The sequence below is a fragment of the Pteronotus mesoamericanus genome, unplaced genomic scaffold (assembly GCF_021234165.1).
Source record: "Pteronotus mesoamericanus isolate MK-2021 breed Mesoamerican mustached bat unplaced genomic scaffold, CSHL_Meso_final scaffold_705, whole genome shotgun sequence".
In the NCBI taxonomy this organism is placed as follows: Eukaryota; Metazoa; Chordata; class Mammalia; order Chiroptera; family Mormoopidae; genus Pteronotus; species Pteronotus mesoamericanus.
In genome coordinates, this window is record NW_026555326.1 from 16,392,501 (window position 1) to 16,418,356 (window position 25,856).

General features: G+C 42.3%; 1 protein-coding gene across 1 annotated transcript; it reads left to right on the top strand.

Annotated features, from left to right (window-relative positions):
* The first annotated feature begins 80 nt into the window (after nt 1-80).
* Nucleotides 81-6,901, top strand: RIIAD1 (regulatory subunit of type II PKA R-subunit domain containing 1). Its single transcript, XM_054562934.1, has 5 exons — nt 81-164; nt 640-716; nt 4,906-4,952; nt 6,063-6,188; nt 6,784-6,901. The coding sequence occupies exons 1-4, from the start codon at nt 81-83 to the stop codon at nt 6,131-6,133; spliced, it is 279 nt and encodes a 92-aa protein (XP_054418909.1). The 3' UTR covers nt 6,134-6,188; nt 6,784-6,901.
* The last annotated feature ends 18,955 nt before the right edge of the window (nt 6,902-25,856 follow it).

The window sequence follows — 25,856 nt, forward strand, 5'->3', positions numbered from 1 at the left end:
TCCTCTGGGCCGCAGGAGTGGGCTGGGTTTGGGGGCGGGGCCTCACCCGCGCGGCCCGTCGCCTTGACGACCGCGACAAGATGGCGACGCTGCAAGGCGGGATGCTGGGGCCAGACCCCGGGGCGCTAAGCCCAGCGCAGCTGGAGCGATTGCGCAACTTCAAGGTGGGTGTGCTCCCACCCTCGTCTCCACCTAAATGCAGCTCCCCCAGGATAAGGGCCCAGTCAGGGAGGAGGACACCGAGAGAGGGTAGCCTGTTCCAGATAAAGGGGCGGAAGCCTGGGGGCAGAATCCCGGCGAATCCCTGAGCAGAGGCAGGCTCCTCGAAGTGCAGGAAGAACTAAAGCAGGGATCTGCATTAAGGAATGGACCGAAATTGCTGCAGGATACGTTAACTTAGACACAAACCAGGACTTCCCGACGACGGAGACCCGACCTTAGTTTAGGCCCCTAAGCCTGAGTAGGAGGCAGCAGAGAGAGAGATGCTGATCTCTAACGAGGCAGGGCTTACTTGTTCAAACGCCCTGCAAAAAGACCCGGGTGAAGGCGCACGTCGCTTCCTCAGCCCTTCACACCTCCAGGGTTTGAACCCTGAAATCTGCCTCCTAGTGGAGCGTGACCCTTTGCTCTTGTCCCCAGATTCAGACTCGGATTGCTAACGAAAAGTACCTAAGGACCCACAAAGAAGTGGAGTTGCTCTTAAGTGACTTTTTCAGGTAGGTGGTATTCCAGACTGGCCTTGAGCAGCTAGTGGAAAAGCTTACCAAACCTGCGGATAGATGACTGTGACTCCTTCCCTTCAGCCCTCCCTATTGCTTCCTCTAGGGTCTGAAAGCTACAAAATATCCTAAGAGTTAATTGTTTTCAACTTTGGGGATTCGTGGCCCCCCAGGGGTTTCTGGAGTTATCTCTTGAGGTTTCCTTCAGTTTATCTCTAAAGTTTCAAAAAATATTAATATTCATTCGTTGTAGCTGTAAGGAAACCTATATACCTTATGACACTTGGAATAAGGAATTGGCATTGAGAAACTCAACAGGCAGCCATTGGGTATAAAACATTATTCTGAGAATCTTAATGAGATTCTCAGAATAATCTCATCAGAGAAGCTTAACGAGATCACTAGACCTTTAAAAAATTCAGTTGTTTAGCCCTTCCCTACCTGAGGGCATAGTTGCAGAAAGATTCCGAGAGCTGGCACTCTTCTGTAAGTCTTGGGAAAAGACCATTTTCCAGGGTATCCTGGAGCATGTTCCTTCCATCCCCCATACTGCTTTGCAGTATAGCATGTGTTTGAATAGAAAAATCTCATGGGATGAAAGACAAAGAACCAAGGGGGGAAAATCATGGAGCAGTGATGGGTGAAAGTAATAGAGCTATCTCAAGTGCTGTTTGGCTATAGACTCATAGGCACAATTTAAATCGTAATAATGGCTTTCGTCTGCCAGGCACTGTGTTGGTTTCCCGCATTAGAAGTTACCACACAGTATTGTAATTGCATTGTCCATCCTGTTTCTCTGCCTGGACCAAAGCTCAAAGCTGGTGGAGCCACATTTGTGTCCCCAGTGCCCACACAGTGACGGCATCTTGGTGCACTTTCGCTGATCCTCCAGCAACTGTACAAAACAGAGCATATTATCACTTCCATTTTATAGGCTTTTAAGTTAAGCCCTGAGAGGTGAAGTACCTTCTTCAAGGTGCTGAACCAGGACCCAAACCAGGGTGTTTTCCACTGTTTTCTTGTAAGGATATGGAGCTGGGAAACCAGAGGTGGGGCTCTCCTCTCTCTTCTCAAAAGCAGACCTGGAGAGGTGTCTTTGGTCCCAGGCCTCTGTTTTTCCTGGATTTCACCATTCTTTACATTTTAGCCATTTCTCCAAGTGGCAGCAGATTCTCAGAGGACAGGAGGAGAGAGAGAAAGGGAAAACTGAAACCTGTCTGTGAAGGCTGGTTTTATTTGGGCCATGGGTGAAGCCTGGGCAAAAGGTGGGTTAGGGGGGTCCTCTGCCAATGTCAGCCCTGGGCACCAGGCCATCACTTTCCGCACCTTGTCTTCTAAAGGGGAATAAGGATGACATTCTTCCTATCCTGGGGAGCTTGCAACCGAATTAAGAATGATTCCAGCAGGGAGCTTGGAGAGGTTGAAAGCCGGAATTAAATCATCATGTGTGTTGTTCACAAAAGGATTAGAATCCTTGGGGGTGGCGAATGAAGAGGGTGTTTTTTCAGTCACCTGTCAGGGAAGACCCTATTTCTATCCTAGAAGCAGTTTCCGGGAGCTGGACGTCTGTGCCCGGCTGCAGAGGGACAGACCCAGGCATCTTCCCTTTCCTTCCTTATCATCCCCCCTCCCCAGACCTGGCAGGGCCAACGGGCTTTTCTTGCTGTCCCTGGATCTTCCCGACATGAAATCCTCATCCTCTTTGCTCCTTTTAGCCCTTTCTCTTTCTGGGGTGGAGGTGGGAGAGGGAGAGGAAGTGTTTGAGGTTTGGCTTTGCTCTTGTTTGTTTGGTGTTACTGTTGTTTTCCTTTGGGTGGTGCCAGGATGAACCAGAATCAGGCCTTGCCTGTACTGGATGCTTCATATTGTTCTTCCAGTGAAAAAGAGGAAGGGAGAAGAGGCGACAGAATCCTGGGCAGCACACCTGTCCTTACCTGTTGTGCAGGTCTCTGCTCTAGGCCCACTCCAAGCCACCAGAAGCTTTGAACTGTTTTTGTTGGGAAGCAAGCTCCTCACTTGGGTTTTCTGATCCTAGTGTTTTATGGCCATTCAGCCAGGGCTCTCCAGTCTATACTCCTACAGTGTACAGAACTCTTAATACCTTGAATTTTGAACCTGCAGAATGGAAAGAGGAGGGACCCTACTTACTTTAGGTACCCAGATAGTTCAGATTATAGGCTGGAGATATGATAGCAGAAGAGTGAAATTTTAGAAAGGCTTTATTAAATGTTTTTGTAAATACTCAGGCAGATGAATCTTCCCCCATACAGCACTGATCATAGCATTCCTTGGCTGGAAAAATCTTCAGTGGATCTACACCATTGCTTTTCTTTTTTTAATATTCTATTGAAATACAGAGTTCAGCAAAGTGGCATAGCCTAAACTGGATGAAGTTGCACAAGTGAGAACGCCCATGTGACTGACATCCAGAGCACGGAATAGACCCTGATAGCACCTCAGGCCCCCTGTGGCCCCTCCCAGTCACTTCCCCACAAAGGGGAGCCAGCATCCTGACTTCAAATAGCACAGATCTGTTTTGCCTTGTTTTAAATGGATTTTTACAGTCTGTACTCTATTGTGCCTGGCTTCTTTTGCCCAGCAGTATCTTGCAGATCCCCATTCTCTTTTCTGTATTGTATTCCACCTTGGGACTATGCCAGGCTTTATTTATACATTGCCATTGTCTTTTGAACTGAGTATAAATGTCTCTCCTTGGCCTTCATGGCCCCCGTAATAGAGCCTCCTTCACTTCCTGCTGCTCCCTTCTTGTGCCCCCTACTCCAGCCAGACCGAACCTCCCTGATCTTTCCACTGACCTTGTGGAGGGCCACAGCGCTCCTTGAGTGACCCAGTACCTATTCTTGGGGAGTTCACCATCTATAGAACACAGACTGTTTCATTTCTGGGTCTTTGCTCTTGGGGCTTCCCTGGGTCTGGAATGCTCTTGTCCCTTAGCCCTTGTCCTGCATGGAATCCCATGCGCACCTCAAGGGTCTTCTCAAGTGCCAGCTGCTCTGTGGATATTTTTGGGGTCCTGATCGTAGTAACTTTCCTCTCTCTCTCTCTGATCTCCCAGCACACTAATACCTGTTCTTGTAGCACTTTCTGGAGCTGGCCGTTTGGACACTTGGGAACTTACCCATTCCCTTTTACTTGATTGTAATTTCTTTGAGGTGGGGCATCAGTTTATCTTTAAAAATATATCAGTCTCTCATGTCCTGGCCAGGTGACTCTGTTGTCCTGTACACCAAAAGGTTGCGGGTTCAATTCCTGGTCAGGGCACATACTTAGGTTGTGGGTTTGATCCCTGGTTGGGCTACAAGTGAGAGGCAACCAATTGATGTTTCTCTCTCTCTTTTTTCCTCTCTCTCGAAAATCAGTAAATATATCCTTGAGTGAAGATTTAAAAAAAATAACCCCCCCCCCCCATTCCCCGCAATCTCTCTTATCTTATGCAGTTACTTGTGCATAGTTTTGCTCACTAATTCTCCATCTGAATTAAAGGAGAAGAAGGGAAGCAGAATTCTTAATGCTTGAGGGACAGGGGCTACCTGGGCTGGTGAGGACTGGCAGGCGTGGCCATGAGGACATATGGAGGGAACACAGGCCTTGTAACCACAAAACCTGGGCCTCTCCTTTACTTACTTGCTTTATGAACTTGGGCAAATGATTAACCTTTTGAAGGCTTGGTTTATTTATATGTAAAATGGCACAATCATTCACCGGTTGTAAATTGAGATGACATTTGTGAATGTATTTTGTGAACCATGAAACTCTATGCGAGGTAAGGCGGTTTTGACTCCCCAGGAGTGCTGGGCCCTCGAGTGCTATCATAGGGTCTGTCTGATGGACCGGACGGCCACCAACCCCCTTAGTCCACCTTTTCAGCTTTGTTTTATTGTATTTCAAGTCCCCCCCCCCCCCGTGGAAATTCATGGTTAAACTTACTCAGAAGATTATGGGATTGCATATCTCTTCCACCACCCCTTGAGGATGAGGGGGCATGCCCTTCATCTTTGCTGCCCACCCCTGGCGTGGTCTCTGGTTCTGTGAGTGTGTTTTTGAACATATGACAAGCTGCGCTTGGCTTCAACACAACAGCCCTGAAAGTCCCAGACCCGCGGTCACGGCACACCTGCCTTAGAGCCTGCTTTTTATCCCATCCTCATCCCTTAATGTTTTTCAGAGAAATGTTTCTGAAGAGGCCAGACAACATCCGAGAATTTGCTGCAGGTAAGTGAGGCAGCATCCATTTCAGATGTTTGATAAACCAGCACCAGCACAAGTATTGTGAATTTAGACTCAGACAAGCCCAGGATTCTCCGCACAGCCTGGGGTATGTCTTCACCCCTTGTCCCCCCAGGAAGCTTTCCTCAGAAGGCTATTTTGTCCAATGTCATTTCCTCAAAACAAGGACAGGTAAGAAATGAGGCACAACTTCCTTGTAGTGAGGGTTGAGAGTTTTGAGTTTCTCAAAGGAACCTAGTGATAGCTTTTTCCCTGGGAATCTGAAAGCAGGTTCTCTGCTCTGGCCACACATCAGAATCACCTGGGGAGCTTTTAAGACACCGAGGCCCAGGCCCACCCCCAGAGGTTTTTATTTAATTAGTCTGGGGTGGGGCTCAGCCTCCACAGTCTTAAAGGCTCCCTGGGTGACTCTAATGGGTTCCACTGCCCTGAGATGGCTTAAGGTCAATGGTATTTAGAGGGGAGGGGCTGGGCTGCATGATTTCTTGGGTTCTGTTAGCCCTGGGAGTTGGTTACATCCTCAAACCATTTCTAACTGCATCTAAGTGCGTCTCCACTGCCACAGCAGATGCTGTCTCTGATTTACATTATGCTGGGTGTATAAAAACCCTTTTCTGTCGTCATTCTCCGAGAGCCTGGCTCTCCTCTGAGAGGATATTTTCAGGGAGGGTGTGATATCTTGGAGACAAGAGCTGGCAAGCTGAGCGGAGACGAGAATAACACTCGGCATTTATTTGGGTCCCAAGATGGGCTGGGAGCAGAAAACCCAGAGGCTCCCTCAGCCCTCTGATGGCTCCCTGTGCGTCAGCAAGCAGAGGAACACCCATGTGGAGGCCCAGGAGCTGTCCCATGTAAGCCCCTTTCTCTGGCACGCTGGAGCTGGCAGCCTCAGAACTGCTGGGGGAGGGGCTAAGTGGGGGGAAAGTGATCACAGGATTCACTGTGACATCTCATATTAGGTGGTAAAGCGGGGCCACCAGTAACATTTCTGCGAAGACCGAGCCAACCTAACTTTTTAGTGGAGTAAGCTGTCTCCCCCCAAAGTCTTTGTCCCTTGGGCTTAGATGATTTCTTCTTTTTTGATTCTTATCCCAGACTATTTCACGGATCCAAGACTTCCCAACAAGATTCACATGCAGCTAATTAAGGAGAAGAAAGCGGCTTAATTAGCAAAATCATGATGCTCTGCTGTTGAGAGACCAGAAAGAATCCAGCCTGGGGGTGGGTGTTAACCTCACTTGCAGACAGACGCTCCTTTACTCTTGTAAATTAAGCACTGGCTTCTGGGCCCAGGGTGTGAAAGAAAGCAAATGGAGAAGCCAAAGAGAAGTTTCATGCAACTGTTTAGTTTTCTTGACACTATTTTGGGGACTAGGGACTGTGAAGAGAGGCCCAGGGTTTGTCTAGCGTGTCCGTGGCAGGAAGAGACATTTGTCTTAATCTGAAGAAGTGGATGAAGAGAATGGAAGTGGGAGAAGTTAGGGGTAAAGAGAGTGACAGGGAGATGAGGGTGGGACCTGCCTGTGTCAAGACCTTGCTCTCAGACTGCTCCCGTGGACGCCTTTTCCTTTGTCCTCGGAGGTGAGGGCAGAGGGCTTCTGGAAAGGGTGAGAGCGCTTTTCCTCCTTGCCTCGTGGATTAGGCAGTTCCTGCTCCCTTCCCGTTCAAACCAGGCTAGGCCACTGGGGCCATCACAAATTTTACAGGCAGGATGATTTCTAAAATGATTTTGATAGTTGGGATTTTTTTCTTTTTTTTAATGTGAGGTGGGAAAAAGCCACACTCCTGATTTAGCAGAACCATTTTTGTTTTGCAGGGTCATCTGGAAGTGAGTCCTGTTGTTATCGGTGTGGGTTTTCAAGCTGCCTTGGGCTCTGTCTGCTTTGCAAAGGCTTTTAAAGATACTCATTAAAAACAGACCTTCCTGATCTCTCTGCTTTATTTCACTCAGAAGGAGAACGACAGCCTTTGTGGGAGGACTACTCTGCCCCTACTGGGACCTGGTAGGCGGTGGGCCTGTTCCTCTCTCATTGGCAGCCTGTGGTCCACTCAGTTAGGTCAGGCGGCTGTTTCCACATGGACCTCTGTATGTGTACTCCCCACCTCTCAGGCCACCCACTGCAGAGCCAAGACCTGGAAGAAAGAACAGGGGTGGGGACCCTGAGGAACTGAAGGTGTACTGAAACAGAGTCTACCCTTCAGCAGTGGCTTTTGATTTTTCCTTATCTTACCTTCTGGGTATATAGGTGATGATTAACTTTTATTAACTTAGAAACAGTAAGAGGAATTGGGCTGGAAGGACAGCAAAAGAGAATGAGATTAGACATAGAAAACCATTCAGGATCAATGAATACCGTGAAGTATGAGCCTAAATGGGTGACTCAGAGAGGTGGTAGATTTTGTTCTTGAGGATTTTTAGAAACAAGGCATCCATCCATTTGGTTTTCAGCTAAGAGGCATGGCCATGGACCACTTGGTCTTAGGAAGTCCTTTCCAGGCCAGGAGGCATGGATGTTGCCTGTTTATGTCTTGCTTGGCCTCCACCACCCACTGGCTCCACTGTACGAAGGACCTGTCATCTGTGTGTCAGTTGTCAACATCACTATGGCAACAGAAGCACAGCCCAAAGCAGAGACTGTATTTGCCTTATCTCTGTTTTGTTCTCAGCTGCAGTAGTAGAAAGGGCAACAAACAAGGGCATTTAGAGAACTATTAAAAACTATACATAATAAACTACTGAATACAAACCTGAGGCATTATTTTAAGTGCTTTGAGAATCACACCTCAGTAGCTATGGCTCAGTTTAGAAAATCCTAATGAAGTCTTCAGCAAAAAACACATCCGCTGAGGGCCTCTGATGGAAGTGTTACAGTGGACACTTTTGGAACCTTTCTTGGGATAAGCAACCTGCACCAATGTGGCAAGAGAGCAAAGTGTTTTTCAAGATGTTTGAGTGCATGATTTAATACTGTGAGAGCACAATGGCTCATGCTTTGGGGGGTGGGGAGTTCCTGGTAGGCATGAGAAATGAATTTCATGTAAACTGCATTTCATCATATGTGGAATCTAATGAACAAATTGAACTAACAAGGAAAACAGACAGATTCATAGATGGAGAAGAGATGACAGCTAGTGGAGGGGGGAGGTTAGGGGGTAGAGGGATTAAGCAAGAGGAAAAAAGGACTCATGGACATAGACAGCAATGTGGTGATTGCTGCGGTGAGGAGGGTATAAAGGGACTAAATGGTAATGGGAAAAAATATAAAGATTAAATTAAAAAATAAAATAAAATATATATCAAAGCCTTCCTGAGTAAAGAACGCTTTTAACAATGGTTGTAGTGCATCTGCTTTGTGTGAGACAGTGTGATAGGTCCTGGGAGTAAGGCAGAGAGAGCCATGCAGTGGTTTATGGTCTGGGAAATGGGCTGCTTTTCTTCCCAAGCCTTAACTGTCTAAATATCTCACCTTTTAGACTGGAAGCTCCATCAGGGCAGGGACCAAATTCAAAAATCATACTTGTTCACGATTAAATTCCCAACTCCTAGCACAGTGCCTGGAATATAGCAAGTGCTCTGTTAGCATTTATGGAGAGAATGAATGCTTGTGTAATTGAGTCCTCACTTTTTATCTGTTGCTATGAAAACAATTATATACCTATGATGGAAGTAGATACATAATAGGGGAAATGATAGAAGAAAGAACACCAGGTCTGCCTGTGGGAGTAAAGGAAGGCTCATGGAAACTGGCATGTGATGGATAAGAAGGGATTTGCCAGGCAGATGCGGGGGGAGGCGTGGGGCAGTAGGGTACCGCAGTGCTTCCATTCTGCTGAGCAGGAAGGTGGTGGCAGGCCCTGTTTGTTGCCTGCTCATCCTCATTACCCCTTTCTTCCTTACTAACAGAACACCCGTTTTACTGAGGGCAGTAATGGGCTCTACCCCAAGTGGAAGATTATATTTCTCTAAGCCAACCACAGCAATCATGTTCCCTGATTTCCCAGCTTCTCTTGTAGCTAGGGGAAGCCATATGTCCATGAGACAGCTACTGGTAAGTGTTCTGGGGGTTCCTAGGAAAGCTTTTGCTTTCATAACAAAAATACAGGAAAGGATTGTGACAAATTAAGCTGGCATAGCCCTTCCTTTTCTCCTTTTTCTCCCTGACTTGAACCTGAATGTGATGTCAAGCTGAGGAACCATCTCAAGGCCATGAAACAACAAGCAGAAGGGTGAGAACCAGTCCTCTGAAGTGGCAGAGATGTAATATCAGAAGACTCTGAGAACCTGACAGCATCTTTGAGCACCTGAACAGCCCAGCAATCACCTGCCTTCAGAATTCTTGGCAAGTGAGGAAAATAAATCTCTCATTTGTTCTGAAATCAGGTCAGAGTTTAAATTCTGACACGCCACTACTAGCAAGATGTGTGATGTTGGCCAAGCCACTAGTCTTCCTTGAGCATTGAGTTGAATTAGGGATGGAGAATCTAGGGATGAACTAGGGATGGTGCCTAGCATGTGGGAGGTGTTCACTAGGGGTGTGTCCTATTGGAGGTGTGTAAAATGCAAAGGTGGGAGTAGTGGGAGACAAGAAGGTGGGGACAAATCACAAAGGGCACTGTATATTAAGGCAAACAAGTTTTGTTTTTTATCATGCAGTCAATGGAGAGCCAGCAAAGAATTTTAGGTCAACAAGAATCGATGAAGAGATTTGTATTTAGAAAGTGTCATACTGTGGAAGACAAATTAGAGAAAACTAAGGGTAGAGTAGAAAGACGTGTACGGAGACAATCGCCATAGTCCAAGCCACCATGTCTCTATGCACCACTTCACTCATGTCTTAGTTGGTCTCTTTGTTAACTCTTGCACCCACTATATAAGTTGAGAATGTATTTAGCTGCATGTAACAGGAACCCCAATTTATAGTATCTTATACAAATAGGGGGTTATTTTTCTCACCTAATAAGAGCTCTAGCAGTCAACAAAATTCAAAGGTTTAATGACATAGACCAGTACCCGCACCACGCTTCTACCTTTTCACGGCCAGCCGGCGGCCTTACAGTTCCGAGAGGGCCCCTGTACCCCCAGGGGCCATTTGTGTGCTGCGAGTGGGAAGAAGGAAGGAGAGCCACACCAGCTGCGTCTGTCCCTTTTTAGCAGGAAAGAGAAGTTTTGAAAATCCTCCCCACCTATGCCTCACAGGGTCCTGTGGTTCACCCCAAGTGCAACAGAGACCAGGGAAGCGAAATTTTAACTCCTCTAGCTTTTAGAGCAAAAAGTGGCAAGAGAAAAGAGTAGGAACAGCTAAGTCAGCCCCAAAGCAGTGTCTGCCCACCTGCATCCCTGACTCATTCTCCACGTTAGAGTCAGAGCAAGGATGAACTTTAAGAAACCTAAATCAGAATATGTTACTTTTCTGCCTAAAACCCTTCAGCGGCCTGTCATGCACTTAGAATAAAACCCAGACAACTTTCCAGGGGCTACAAAGTTTTGCAAGATCTCCCCCGCCTCTTTGATTTTATCTCTCTCCCCCCACCCCATGCCCCAGCCATATCCATCTTTTCTATTTTCCTCAAAACATGCTAAGGTCGTCCCCACGAGGGTCTTTGAACTCTGCCTGGATTTCTCTTCCCCTGATCTTCACAGGACTGGTGGTCCAAGTTGGGGTGCTCTACACAGAAAGGAAGAGAAAAATCTGCTACAAGTAAAACTCTGTTAAGCAAAGTGGGCGTGCTTTCCTCACACAGCAAGGATGGAGGCGGCAGCTGCTGGTGTTGGTTTAGCACCTGCCTCTTTCAGTTTCCTCTTTTTCCCTTATGGTCATGGAAGAGCAGGAGAACCAGGAAGGGACTCTACTCTGCTCGTGGTACTTGTCTTTATTTTCCAAAAAGCAAAAGCTTCCCTCTTCCAATTTCCACTAATATCTCATTGGCAGAAATGTGTACAAGGCCCCCTCTTTAAGGAAGGCTGGGAAATTGAGTTATTTAGCCAACCAACAGTAGCTTCTTGACACTTTCTCAGAGAGTCCTTCCCTAGGGATCCAGCTGAAGTAACCTCCCCAAGACATTTGTAAAATATTTAATTAAACTCACTCCCCCACCATTGTATCACTGTTTTGTTTTTACCCAGCAATGTCTGATACTGTCTCTTTTTGTTTATTTTCTCATTATTTCCTGTAGTTCCAAGAATGTGAGCTCCAGTGAGAGCAGGCCTTATCAGCCTTGTTCATTGCTCTAAGGCCAGCGAACAGTAAGGACTGCCTGGTTCTCACTGTTCAAGGGGGTGGGGAATAAGGGAGGCAGCATCTGGAAAGCAAGGCACTCTCCTCCTAGCTGGGCAGGCCTCTGCTGCCCTCTCCTGGGCATGGCCACAGAACTTGCTATACCTCCTGGAGAAAGCCTGCCCTAGGCCTGTGTGGAGGGTCTGCAGGAGGAAGAAAAACAGGGCTAAGAGTGGGAAAATAGTCCCAAATTTACAGATTCCTTTAATAGTAAGTTTCTTCACAAGTTCAGGGGCTTATCTCTGGCCAGTGCTGCTTTATGAGCTCCTTATGTGTCTCCTCCTTAAAAGTGTTGGAAAAGAAACCTCGTAAGGTGGATTATTTACTCAGTTACTCATTCACTTATTCAATAACTATTAGGGCATGTTAGGTACTCAAGATGCAAAGTTTGAGGAATAAAACACACTCTTCAAAGTGTGACAATGAATACATAGATAATTATGATACAGTTTCAAAAGTGAGATGGTAAGAGAAACACTCAAGCCATTATGGGCACATAGAGGAGGGGCACTTGACCGGCACTGTGGTAAGTGGGGTAGGGGCAGGACAAGAAGGTGGCCATAAAATGTGTTCCCACATGGGAACTCAATGTTAATAGTTGAATTGGAATTGTAGGCACCAAGTTACTGTCTAATACAAGAGCTCCACATTAGTAAATCTGAAGAGCAATTCTTGTTTCCTTCAAGGAAATTCTTTCTGATGTCTTCCCTCACTTTGACTTCTCTTAGGGCCTTGACTTCCCTATCTGTAAAAAGAGGCAGTGCTACTAGATGTTACCTTTACACATCCTTGACAAGGCTGCACTCTAAGGATGCTAATGTTGGATTTGTACAACCATCTCCCTGGGAGTAGGTTGGTATGTGCATATGAACGTGAAAACCCTGAAGTTTTTCAGCATCCACAGGAAAATTCAGCTTGAATCTAAAAGAACCAAAGGTGCTTTGCATACATTAGCCTCTAACTAAATCTTTGAAAAGAATGAACTCTCAGAATTCTTAAACCATTCCTGTTGTTCCCTTGGGTTGCTGAGTTTATTTATCTATAAAGGGGGAGAGCAAGTCCCTTGCGGAGTTGTTGTGAGGGTTGTTTTTACATATCTAGGCTCCATAGCCATGCCTGGCCCATGGCAGGTTTTCATAGGTTGCAACTATTATTTCAGTGAAGTAGTAGGGCCAATTTGACCTGGCACAGGGAATGGTCACTAAGGAGATAGTCCCAAGTGTGGGCATGCTGGTGACAAAAGTTTTCATGTTGGAGGTTAGGACTATTTAGTGTGAGACTGAAGAAGGTTTACTGCTTTCTCAAGAAAGCTTTCGTTAAGGCCCAACGCAATGGACAAATTTTGTATTTCTGACCCCATCTCTCACAGGCCCCAGGTGGCCTAGAATCTGAAGCAGGTCCTTCTTTTCTCTGATGGCTAATTATGTTGAACATCTTTTCATGTATTTATTTTCCCTCTCTACATCCTTTTTGGTGAAATTTATGCTCAAGTCTTTTGCCCATTTTCAGATTGGATTGTTTGCAATTTTTTACTCTGAGTTTGAGAGTTCTTTTTACACTGAAGATGCTGATCCTTTGTTAGATCTATGGTTTGCAATTACTGTTTCCCAGTAGTTTTGTCTTTTCATCCTTTTCACATGGGTTTTCAAAGAACAAAGGTTTTAAATTTTGATGAGGACCAAATTCTTGATTATTCCTTTTATGGATCATGCTTTTAGTGTGAAATTGAACAACTCTTGGACTATCATAGATCTTGAAGATTTTCTCTTATTAAAAAAGTTTTAGTTTTACAGTTTACACTTAAGTCTGTGGTCATTTTGAGATAATTTTTGTATAGGTGTTAAAGTTCAGTTTCATTTTTTGCCTATGGTTGTCCAATTGCTCCAGTATCATTTGTTGAAAAGGCTATCTTTCCTCCATCGAACTGATTTTGTTCCTTTGACAAAAAGTAGTTGGAAATATTTGTGTGAGTCTTTTTCTGGTATCTCTATTCTGGTGTATTGATCCTTGTGTCTATTCCTCCATCTAAAGTATACAGCATTGATTATTGTAGCTATATAAGAAGTCTTAAAATCAGGTAGACTGATTCCTCACATTCTATTCTTCTTTCTCCAGGTTATTTTAGCTAGTCTAGTTCCTTTGCTGCCCATATATATTTAGGACAATTTTGTATATGTCAACATAAAAATTCTGGAATTTTGATAATTACATTAAGCCTGTATGTCAATTTTGGGAAGAGGCAACATCTTTACCATGCTGAATCTTTTGACCTGTGAATAGGGTATGTTTCTCCATTTATTTTGATCTTTGATTTCTTTCATTAACATTGTGGTTTTCAGCATATAAATCCAATATTTGTTTTGTTAGATTTATACCTGAGCACTTTTAAAAGAAATTATAAACTGTATTTTTAATTTTCGTGTCCGTGTGTGTGTGTGTGTGTGTGTGTGTGTGTGTGTGTGTGAGAGAGAGAGAGAGAGAGAGAGAGAGAGAGAATTCCTAGGAGTTTTAAAAAAATATTCATTTGAGATTTCCTACATAGACAATCATGTCATCTCCAAATGGGGACAGTTTTATTTTTCCTTTTCTTATCTGTAGGCCTTTTACCTCCCTCTCTTGCTTTATTGTACTGTCTGAATTGCTAGCATTAGGTACTTGCCTTGTTCCTGATCTTAAGAGAAAAGCGCTCAGACTTTCACCATTAAGTATAGTAATAACTATAGGCTTTTTTGTAGGTGTTCTTGTCATCTTGAAGAAGTTTCCCTGTATTTATTTCTATTTTTTGAAATTAAAAAAAGTCATGAATGGGAATTGAGTTTTATCAAATGATTCTCTGTATCAAATAAAGTGATTGTTTTTTCTTTAGAGTGTTAATATGGTAGATTACATGGATTGATTTTTGAACACTGAACCAGACTTGCATCCCTGGAATATCCCACTTGGTGTGTCTTTTTATACATTGTTGAAACCTATTTATTGATACTCTGTTAAAGATTTTTGTATTTATAGTCATGAGAGATACTGGTCTTCACTTATCTTTTTTGTACTGTTGCTTTCAGGGTAATACTAGCTTTATAAAATGAATCAGGAAGTACTACCTCCTCTTTTTTTTTTTTTTTTTTTTGGTGGGAGAAATTATATAGAAGTAGTGTTGATTAGTCTTTAAACATTTGATAGAATCCTCCAGAGAAATCCTCTGGGCCTGAAGAGTTTTTGGGGAGAGGAGAAGTAGGAGTTTTAAATTTTCAATTCAATTTCCTTAATTGTTATAGAACTATTCAGATGACCTATTTCATATTGGGCTAGTTGTGGTTTGTGTTTTTCAAGGATTTAGTCTCTTGTCTAAGTTGTCAAATTTATGTGTATAGAGTTCATTGTATCCCCTTATCATCTTTTTGATATTTGTAAGGTCTCTAGTGATATGCTGTACTTCATTTCTGATAGTTGTGTCTTTTTGGGGGCCTGTCTTGCTAGTGGTTTGTCAATTGCATTGATTTTTTTTTTCAAAGAACCAGCTCTTTGTGTTATTGATTTTCTCTATTGTTTTCTTTTAAAAATTCATTGCTTTCCAGTCTTTTCTTGTCTTTGTTATTTCCTTCCTCATGCTTGCTTTGGATTTAGTTTGTTCTTCCTTTTGTAGGTTCTGGAGGTGGGACTTCACATGGCTGATTTTAGACTTTCCCTCTTTTCTAATGTATGTATTTAGTGCTGTAATTTTCCCTCAGCACTGCTTTAGCAGTGTGTCACAAATTTTGAAATGTTGTTTTTCATTTTTATTCAGTTCAATGTATTTAAATAAATTTTCCTTGAGACTTCCTCATTGAACCATGGATTGTTGAGAAGTGTGTTGTTTAGTTTTCAAATATTGGGTTGGCCAAAAAGTCCATTATGTTTTTTCCGTAAGATGGCTCTAGCAGCACTTAGTTGTCTTTAACCGTAGTCAAAACAATTTTGTTAGATGTATTGTGACAGTTCTCATATCAGCGGGAATTAAAAAAATATCTAAATTGGTGAATTTTTCTGCAGCCATTTTAATATTGAATATGGAAGAAAATATGCAACATTCTTAGTGTATTATGCTTTATTATCTTAGGAAAGGTAAAAACACAACTGAAATTCAAAAAAAGATTTCTTCAGTGTATGGAGAAGGTGCTGTGACTGATCGAATCTGTCAAAAGTGGTTTGTGAAGTTTCTTGGTATTCTTGACATTTTGGCCAAATACTTCTTTGCTGTGGGGCTGTCTTGTGCATTGGAAGATGTTTAGCAGCACCCCTGGCCTCCACCCACTAGAAATGAATAATGGGGGCTGGCCAGTATACTCAAAATATCCAAATCAATGAAGTTATTGGTGAAAATGAAAAATGTGTCTTTTATTTTACAGAAAAAATGTAACAGACTTTTTGGCTAACCCAATACTTGGAGATTTTCCTTTTATCTTTCTATCACTGATTTCTAGTTTGATTCCATGGAGGTCAGAGGACACATTCTGTATGATTCAATCCTTTTAAATTCATTAAAATTTGCCCTGGTTGTTGTGGCTCAGTGGATTGAGTACTGGCCTGAGAACTGAAAGGTTGTTGGTTTGATTCCAGGTCAGGGCACATGTGAGAGATAACTGAGTGATGTTTCTCTCCCTCTCTTTCTCCTTCCCTTCCCCTCTATGAAATAAATAAAAATTTGTTTATGGTCCAGGATATGGTCTATCTTGGTATATGTTCTGTGGAAGCATTAAAAAAATGTCTATTCTGTTGATATGGTTTATCTTGATATGTGTTCTGTGGAAGCATTAAAAAAATGTCTATTCTGTTGTTGTCAGGTGAAGTGCTCTATAAATGTTAAGTTCTCTTGGTTGATGGTGGTGTTATTTTGTTTCCTAGTTGATTTTCTGTCTAGTTATTCTATTGATTGAGAGATGGGTACTGAAATTTCCAAATAGAATTGTGATTTTGTGTATTTTTCTTTTTAGTTCAGTTCATTTTTGCTTCACACAATTTTCAGCTCTTTTGTTTGGTACAAACACATTTAGGATGGTTACATTTTCTTGGTGAATTGATCTGTTTATTATTATATAATGATCTTCTTGGTCTCTGGTAATTCTCTTTGCTCTGCAGTTTACTTTATCTGATATTAATACAGCCACGCCTGCTTTGCTTCAGTTAATATTTGCATGGTATAACTTTTCCCATCCTTTTATTTTTAACCTGCCTAAATCATTATACTTAAAATGGATTGCCTTTAGACAGTATATAGTTGAGTTGTTCTTTAGTCCACATTGCTCATCTGTCCTTAATTGGTATATTTAGACTATTTACATTTAATGCACTTACTGGTATGTTAGAGCTTAAGTCTGCCATTTTATTTTTTATTTTTCTGGGTTTTTTTTTTATTCTCTTCTCTTTTTCCTGCTTTCCTGAACATTACTTGAGCATTTTTTAGAATTCCATTTTGATTTACCTGTAGTGTTTTTGAATGTATCTCTCTGTATAGTTTTTTTTTATTGGCTGCTGTAGGTACTGCATTATATACTTATATAATAAGTACATAATATAATACAACTTATCAAAGCCTCCTGATACCATCACGTATCAGTTTGAGTGAACTATTGAAAACCTACCTCTCTTTACTTCTATTCCCTCTCTTATTTATAATGTAACTATTTAAAATATTTCCTCATTTATAATATAATTATTTCCTCTCCATACTTTTGGGACCAAATCAGTCAATATTATCATTTTTTCCCTTCAAGAGTGAAACATAATTTGGAAAACTCAAGGAAGACCTATTGATTTTGCCCATATTTTTTTGCTATGTTTTTTCTTCCTGATGTTCCAAAATTTGTTTTGTTTCCTTCCTGTTTAGAGAACTTCCTTTAGCCATTCTTTGAGAGTATGTCTACCTGTGACAATTTTTAGTTTTTCTTTGTCTGACAGTGTCTTATTTTCCCCTTCATTCCTGAAGGATATTTTTTTCTGGGTATAGGATTCTGGGGATGATAATTCCTTTCTTCCAGCGCTTGAAAATAGTCCACCACTTCCTTCTTGCCTCCATGGTTTCTAATGAGAAATCTATTATTATTTGAATATTTTTCCCCTTAGAGGTGTCATTTTTCTCTAGCTGCTTTCAGGGTTTTTTGTCTTTAAATTTTAAAAGTGTAATTATGATGTATCTTGGTATGAGTTTCTTTGGGTTTATCTTGTTTGGGTTTGCTTAGTTTCTTGAATCAGTATGTTTATGTTGCAACAAATTTAGGAAGTTTACAACTATTTTCCCTTTGTGTGACTTTTCAGCCCTGCCTTATTTCTCCTCTCCTGGGATACTGACGACAGGAATGTTAGATCTTTTTTTTTTACTTTCTTACAGGTCCCTGAGGCCCCATTTATCTTTTTTTTTTTTTTTTTCAGGCTATTTTCTCTTTGTTCAGATTGGGTGATTTCAAGTTCAGCTTCTTGATTCTTTTCTCTGTCCTCTTCATTCTGTTTCTGAGTCCATCCCCTGAACTTTTCACTTTGGTTATTGTATTTTATAGTTCTAACATTTCCATTTGGTTCTCCTTTATATCTTCTATATCTTTGTTGAGACTTTCCATTTCTTTGCTAAAACTATTTTTTAAAAATATTTTATGTATTTATTTTTAGGCAGATGAGAAGGGAGGGAGATAGAGAGGAAGAGAAACATCAATGTGTGGTTGACTCTTGTATGCCCCCAACTGAGGATCTGGCCCACAACGCAGGCATGTGTCCTGACCATGAACCAGATCAGCAACCTTTTGGTTCACAGGCAGATGCTCGATCCACTGAGCCACACCAGCCAGTGCTGAAATTTTCTACTTTTTTCCATTTGTCTCAAGCATGTTCATAATTGCTTGATGAAGCATTTTTATCATGGCTACTTTAAAATCTCTGTCAGATAGTTCTAATATCCTCATCATCTCAGTATTTGCATCTATTGTCTTTTAAAAATTCATTTTGAGGCCCTCCCAGTTCTTGGTATAATATTGTAAAAAAGTGGGACATGAACATTTTTGTATTATGTTTGAGACTAAGTCTTAATTTAAAACTTCTGTTTTAACTAATTTTCTTGGACACTGCTTTGGCATGGGAGCGGAAGGGAACTTCATTGCTGCCAAGATGAAAGTGGAACTTCAGATGTTCTACTTCACCTCTACTGACACCTAAGGTAAGTTGAGCTCCTCTTTCCTGCTGGTGGGGCATGAATTCCTGCTCCCCCTGTGTCTCCACTAATACTACACTGGATATGACCTCATTATTGCTGGGTAATGGTGAAAGTCCTAACTCTACACTAGGTCTCCTCTGATACTTCCTGGTGGAAAGGCAGATAGGAGTAGATGCCCAGGTTCCCCACTGACACCATAGTCTTTAAGTGATACCATGGAAAGGAAGGAGGGCTCATTACTGGCTAGGGGGAGGGAATGAAAATCATAGTTCCCTACTTTGTGTTCTGTGACTCCAACTCTGGCAGGGATGTTGGGGTGATTTCTTATAACCTTATGAGGGTGGAAGTCTAGGTTCTACATTTAGACTGGGCATGGATGGGGGTTAGGGCCACAGTATTGTCTGTAATTTTTGGTGAGAGTAGAATAATTGCCTAGAAATTTTCTGTCTCACTGGGCTGCCCTTTTCCTTTGGCTACTAGGTGTAAACTTCTGTTGGGGTTTTGTTTTGGTCTGTGCCCCACTGGCACATCCAGGTTGCTGGTTTCTTCAGCTCTAAGTCTGGGATAAATGAGGCAAAACAAAACAAACAAAACACAAACACAGGAAACAGTCTAACAGTGTTACTCCTTGGCTCCTGAGATTCCTAGCCAGCCTTTCTTCTTTCCACCTTTCAAAGTCTTTTATTTGTTTTACATGATTTCCTGTGTTTGGAGTTGTCCCAGGAACGGTAAAAGTACACCTACTCCATCTTCCCAAAACCAGAAGTTCTATCAGTGTACTTTTTGTTTAGTACAGAGTGGGCAAAAGTATGTTTACAGTTGTAAGCAAAACACAGAGTTTATTCTTGTATTATTATTGATAATTGTATTATTCTCATATGAACAATTGTAAACCTACTTTTGCCCCACCCTGTATTTGTATTTTCCATCTCTAGCTATTCCATTTCGATCTTTCGTATGTTCCACTTCTCTTGTTGTATTTTTGTTGACTTTACATTCTTTTTAAACATATTTTATTGATTATGCTATTACAGTAGTCCCAATTTTTCCCCTTGCCCCCATCCACCGAGCACCCCTCATTCCTTCAGGCAACTACCACACCACTGTCCATGTCCTTAGGTCATACATATAGAAGTTCTTTGGCTACTCCATTTCTTATACTGTACTACATCCCCATGGCTTTCCTGTAACTACCTTTTTGTACTTCTTAGTTCCCTTGCTTCTTCACCCATTCCCGCCACAGCCCTTCTCATCTGGCAACCATCAAAGTGTTCTCTGTATCCATGATTCTGTCTCTATTCTTGTTTGCTTAGTTTGTTTTTTAGATTCAATTGTTGATAGATATGTATTTATTGCCATTTTATTAATAGTTTTGATCTTTTTCTTAAATAAGTCCCTTTAGCATTTCGTATCATAATGGTCTGGTAATGATGAACTTCTTTAGTTTCTTCTTTTCTGGGAAGCTCTTTATCTGCCTTTTGATTCTAAATGATAGCTTTGCTGGGTGACCAATCCTGGCTGTAGGTCCAGGCTTTTCATCACTTTGAATATTTCTTGCCAATCCCTTCTAGCCTGCAAAGTTTCTTTTGAGCAATCAGCTGACAGTCTTATGGGAACTCCCTTGTAGGTAACTAACTGCTTTTCCTTCACTGCTTTTAAGATTCCATCTTTATCTTTAACCTTTGGCATTTTAATTATAATGTGTCTTGGAGAGGGTCTCTTTGGGTCTGTCTTGTTTGGGACTCTCTGTGCTTCCTGGACTTGCATGTCTATTTCCTTCACCAAATTAGGGAATTTTACTTTCATTATTTTTTCAAATAGATTTCTGATTTTTTGCTCTTTCTTTTTTCCTTTTGGCACCCCTATGATGTGAATGTTGGAACCTGAAGTTGTCCCAGAGGCTGCTTATACTATCCTCATTTATTTTTATTTTTTCTCTTCTGTTGTCCTGATTGGTTGTTCCTTGCTTCCTTATGTTCCGAATCATTGATTTGAGTCTCAGCTTCATCCACTATACTGTTGTTTCCATGTAAATTGTTCTTTATTTTAGTGTATCTTTTATTTCTGACTGGGTCTTTTTTATACTGTTGAGGTTATCACTAAGTTTCTTGAGCCTCTCTATAACCAGTGTTTTGAAGTCTGCATCCAATAGATTGCTTATTTCCATTTTGCTTAGTTTTGTTCCTGAAGTTTTGACCTGTTCTTTCATTTGGGCCATGTTTCTTTGTCTCCTCATTTTGGCAGGCTCCCTGTGTTTGTTCCTATGCATTAGGCAGAGCTGCTATGACTCACTGTCTTGACAGTGTGTCCTAATGTAGTAGGTGTCCTGTAGGGTCCAATGGCACAGCCTCCCCTATCACCAAAGCTGGGAACTTGAGGTGCGCTCTTCATGTGGGCTGAGTACACCCTCTTTTTGTAGTTGACCCTCGACTGCTGTTTGCAGGTCATTGAGAGATTACCCAGGCCAGTCAGCTGTGAGGACTGGCTGTGTCCACTGACCACCAACCTCCACCCTCTGTGGAGGATCAGCTGTGCAGGGGCAGGGTAGTGGTTCTCCAACATGGTCTGCAGCTATCCCCCCAGGTGTGCAGGCTCTGGGGTTTCCCGGGTGGTGTGGGCCAAGGTCAGCCCTGACCTGTGTTCTATCCAGGGGCACCCAGCATGAGCTGTAAAGCAATCTGAGATGGTTGCTACTTGTGCTGGGCTTGGAGATTCTCAGACATAGCCAAGCTGTGAACCTGGCTGGCTGCTGCTAGTGCTGGGCCTGGGCCCACTTTGCAAGAGGTACAAGGGCTGGGGGCTCTCTGAGGCCAACTGTTGCTTGTTTGATAGAATTTAGGAAGTTGTGAAGCATGAGCCAAGACCAGCCATTCATATGGAAAAGTCACGTTTTACAGCTCGAGTGGGCCTGTAAGTTGGGTGGGACAGAGTTTCAGGTTACTTCCAAGGTGGGACAAACAGTGTTAGCCAGGTTGATGGAGTCTCACAGATAACACCAGACTGCCAGCTCTGTGGGCTCAGAAAAGGGACAATAGCTTCTACCTTTCTGTTTGGGAGAAAGCTGTCCCCAGCTTTCATCTTGATGTCAGACACTTTAGTTCCTTCCTGTATGCCATTGGTGCCTTTCAAGTTGTAACCCCAATGTTGGAGCTCAGAGGGAGTGAATCTGAGCAAGTGTGAGTGGGGGTTCTTTAAGAGGAACTGCTTGCAACTCCAGAGGTTTCTTCCACTGACTCAATTCCCACTGGACTCTAGAAGTTTCTTCCACTGACTCAACTGCCCAGCCCACGGTGTTTTGCAGAACCTGCAGAACCCTGGACTGGGCAGCCTGGTATGGGGCTGCAATTCCTCATTGCCCAGATATCCCTCCCGTTTCCATCCACACATTTGGATGTGACACCAGCCCATTCTGTGTCTCCGCCCATCCTACGTGTGGATGGATGTGGTTTCTTTAATTCTGTAGTTTTCCAACTTCCATTCAACTTGATTTCTGATGGTTCTGAGTGATGGTTCCATTGTTTAGTTGTAATTTGATGTGGTTGTAGGAGGCAAGCAGTGTTTACCTATGTTGCTTTCTTGACTGGAAATCTACATTTTTTTTTTTAAAGGCAGAATCGTATGGTTTTATGAACACAAATACAGTGTGTACACAATCTGTTTATTAAATCTTTTTCTCTGTACGGCCTGGCATTGGGGTTGATGACTCTGATGGCCAGCTGGGCTGCCCTGTCCACAATGGTTTTGTGGTTCTTTGAGGAGACATTGTGAGCAATCTCAGCTCAGTAAGATTTGTTGCACATTAGCAACACTTTAAGCTCCTTGACAATGTGGACCAGGAACTTCTCAAAGTCACTGGGCAGCATGTGCTTTGCTTTCTTGTTGTTCCCATAACCAATGTTGGGTTATTAAGATGTGGACCTTGAATCTTCTACTTACCCTATTGTAGATGCCACTGGGTTTCTGCCTGTTCCACTTAATTTTGACATATTGGTCTGACTGGTGCTGGATGAACTTCTTTTCTTGGTCGTCTTTTTGACAATTTCACGAGGGGTCTGAGGGCAGCCATGGTTCTGAGTAGGAGATGGCTGCCATTTCTGAAGGCAGCACTGAAAAAGAGCTGCCTTTATATTCTTAAGTATATTGAGTGTATTTATAGCTCTTTTGATGTCCTGTCTACTAATTATACCACTGATATCATTTCTGGGACTGTTTCTCTTGGTTTTAGTTAATATTTTCCTTAATTTTTTTTTTTGTATATTTGATTGGCTATCAGACATTAGGAATTTTATGTTGTTCAGTGATGGATTTTGTTATATTTCTTTAATGAATGTTGGACTTGGTTCTGGCATACTTGGTATCAGTTAGATCCTTTTGAGACTTGCTTTAAAGCTTTGCACAATGGGTCCACAGTAGCCTGTATTCTAATGTCCACTACTACTGAGTTCTTTTGAGGACTCTACCTGATACTCCATGTATTATAAGATCTATCCACACTGGCTGTCAGTAAAACAAACAAAACATTCCCAATATTCTTGTGTGAGCTGTGGGAATTGTTTGGTCCACCGCTTTCTGCTGGTTTTATCCCTGCTAGTGTCATGGAGTTTCATCTCATGCATATAAAGATCAGTATTCAGCCAAAGATTTGAGGGGACCTCTCTTCAGATCTTCGAAGCTCTTTCTACTGTTGTACTTTCAATTTCTAGCCAATTTACCCTCCACAAACTCTAATCTCTGTCTTCTCCACACATTGAGACTGCTGGCTTTATTTGGGTTTCCTCCTATGCACTGCTCCCTACTGCACAGTGCAGGAAACTACAAGGCAGTAAACTGAGGCAATCATATAGCTCACCACATTTCCCTTTTCTCAGTTAATAAAGTTCTGCACTTCCTGCTTTCGAACATCTGTAACATCCCTTTTACAATTTTGTCTGATTTTTATAGTTGTTTATAGTAAGAGTAATTGATTATATCACAATATAATCTGTAGCTGTGATTCATTAGGTGGAAGCGGAAGTCTTCTCTAACCAGATTTTTTTTTTTAAGCTAGAAACAACAGAGGAGGAGGGTTAGGTCTGAAGGACAAAGGATCCTGATACCATGACAAGTGTATAGGTAGTAATTCCCCAGTCCTATTCAATGGGGACTTATGATAATTAATTTGCATAATATACATTGCAGAAAGAATAATATTCTCCCTGACTGGCATGGCTCAGTGGATTGAGCACCAGCCTGTGATCTCAAGTCACCAGTCTGATTCCCAATCAGGACACATGCCTGGGTTGTGGGCCAGCTGGGGCCATGCAAGAGGCAACCAGTTGATGGATCTCTCACACATCGATGTTTCTCTCTTTTTCTCCTCCCCTTCTCTAAAACATAAATGAAATCATATATTTGGAAGAACCCAAAATACTAATTCAAAAGAACATAAGCACCCCTATGTTCACTGCAGCATTGTTTACAATCACCAAGATATGGAAGCAGCCCAAGCGTCCCTAAGGAGATGAGTGGATAAAACAACTATGGGACATTTACACAATGGAATACTACTTGGCCATTAAAAAAAGAAAAAGAATGTTTTACCCTTTTCAACAGTATGATGGACCTGGAGAACATTATGCTAAGTGAAATCAGCCAGTCGGAGAAAGACAAATACCATATGATTTCACTCGTATGTGCAATCTAATGAACAGACTGTACTAACAAACAAAACAGAGACAGACCCATAGATGGAGAGCAGATGACAGCTAAGAGGGGGCAGGGGGTGGAGGGACTGAGCAAAAAGGATAAAGGACTCGTGGACATGGACAACAGTGTGGTGATTGTGGGGGGTATGGGCATAAACGGAACTAAATGGTAATGAAAAAAATACCATTAAAATTTTTTTAAAAAACAAAAAATAAATAAAATCTTAAGAAAAAAGTAATATTCAACCATTTCAAGAACTGTTGGATACAGGGTCTTATATGACATTAATGCTCACTGATCTGAAGCATCATCGTGGCCCCCTGTTAGAGTGGCAGTGTATGGGGGCTAGGTAACACATGTATTCTAGGCCCAGATGTGGCTCTCAATGGGTCTGCTGGGTTCACAGATCCACATAGTGGTCATTTCACTGGGTACTTAATGGGTAATTGAAATGGACATATTTGATATTTGGCAGAACTACATTAACCACGATAGGTTAAGAGATATCATACTGAGGAAGGCCAACATGATGCTCTTGAAACTGCCTCCACCATCTCATGCTAAGATAATAAATAAAAATATGAAATTAGTGGCCCTTTGAAACCTAAAGGATACAGAGATGGTGGTCCCCACCATAGCACCATTTAAGTCACCACTGGCCTCTACAAAAATCAGACAGTTCCTGGAAAATGACAGCGGATTATGGCAATCTCAATCAACATGTAGTTTCAATTGTATCTGCTGTGCCAACTGTGGTATCTTCGCTAGAGCAGATTAATGAAGCCTCAGTTACATAGTCAGCAGCCACTAATCTGAGCACTATAGAAAGAATCATAAAAAATTTGCTTTCACTATTGAGATAAACAATAATATATATTTACAGTCTTGTGCCTGGACCATGTAAACTCTCCCACCCTCTATCACAATATAATCTGAAGCAACTTGGATCATCTGGACTTCACATAAAATATCCCATTACTATATTAATAAAATCATTCTAATGGCACAGGATGAGCAAGAATGAAAAGTACATTGGAGGCCTTGGCAGGATAGACATTTTTCAAATGACAGTACATAAACTCTGCAAATATTTAGTGAAGTTTTTAGAGGTCCAATGGTCTGGACTATGCCATGGCATTTCCTCCAAAGTAAAGAGGAAATTTCATATCTCATTACTAAGGGAAGACAATGCTTGGTAAACCTCTTTGGGGTCTGTAAATATACAGATAGCATATTCCACACTTGGGAATACACATATATTGGGGACACAAAAGACTGCCAACTTTGAGTGGGACCCAAACCAAGTAAAGGCTCTGCAGCAGGTCCAGATTGTGGTACAAATGGCACACCTACTCTGTCAAGGTGTCAGTAATGGAAAGTATGCCACATGCTGTTTATGACAAGCATTAATAGGAAGTCACACTTAGACCCCAATGGTTCTAGAACTAGGCCATGCCACCTGAAAGAGTATTCTACATTTCAAAAGATTGCAGATGTCATGCTACTTTGCCCTAGTTGAGACAAAGTGCTTGCCTATGGGACATAAAGTGATCAGGTAGCCAGAAATGCCTATTATAACCTGGGTTTTGTCAGACCCACAGGTCATAAGCTTGGACGGATGGGTCCCTCGGCAGTCCTTCATAAGATGAAAATGATACATATAGAATTGGGCACAAGCAGAGCTGGAAGACAAAAGCAAGGTGCACAAGCAGGTGGCCAGACCACCCCCACCCCACTCCCCCGTCACCCACCACT

What these genes read in the sequence shown, in the direction of transcription:
- RIIAD1 (XM_054562934.1), top strand. Translation starts at nt 81, where the DNA reads ATGGCGACGCTGCAAGGCGGGATGCTGGGGCCAGACCCCGGGGCGCTA. An exon ending in AGCGATTGCGCAACTTCAAG is followed by an intron (nt 165 to 639) that starts GTGGGTGTGCTC and finishes TCTTGTCCCCAG; the next exon opens with ATTCAGACTCGGATTGCTAA. An exon ending in CTCTTAAGTGACTTTTTCAG is followed by an intron (nt 717 to 4,905) that starts GTAGGTGGTATT and finishes AATGTTTTTCAG; the next exon opens with AGAAATGTTTCTGAAGAGGC.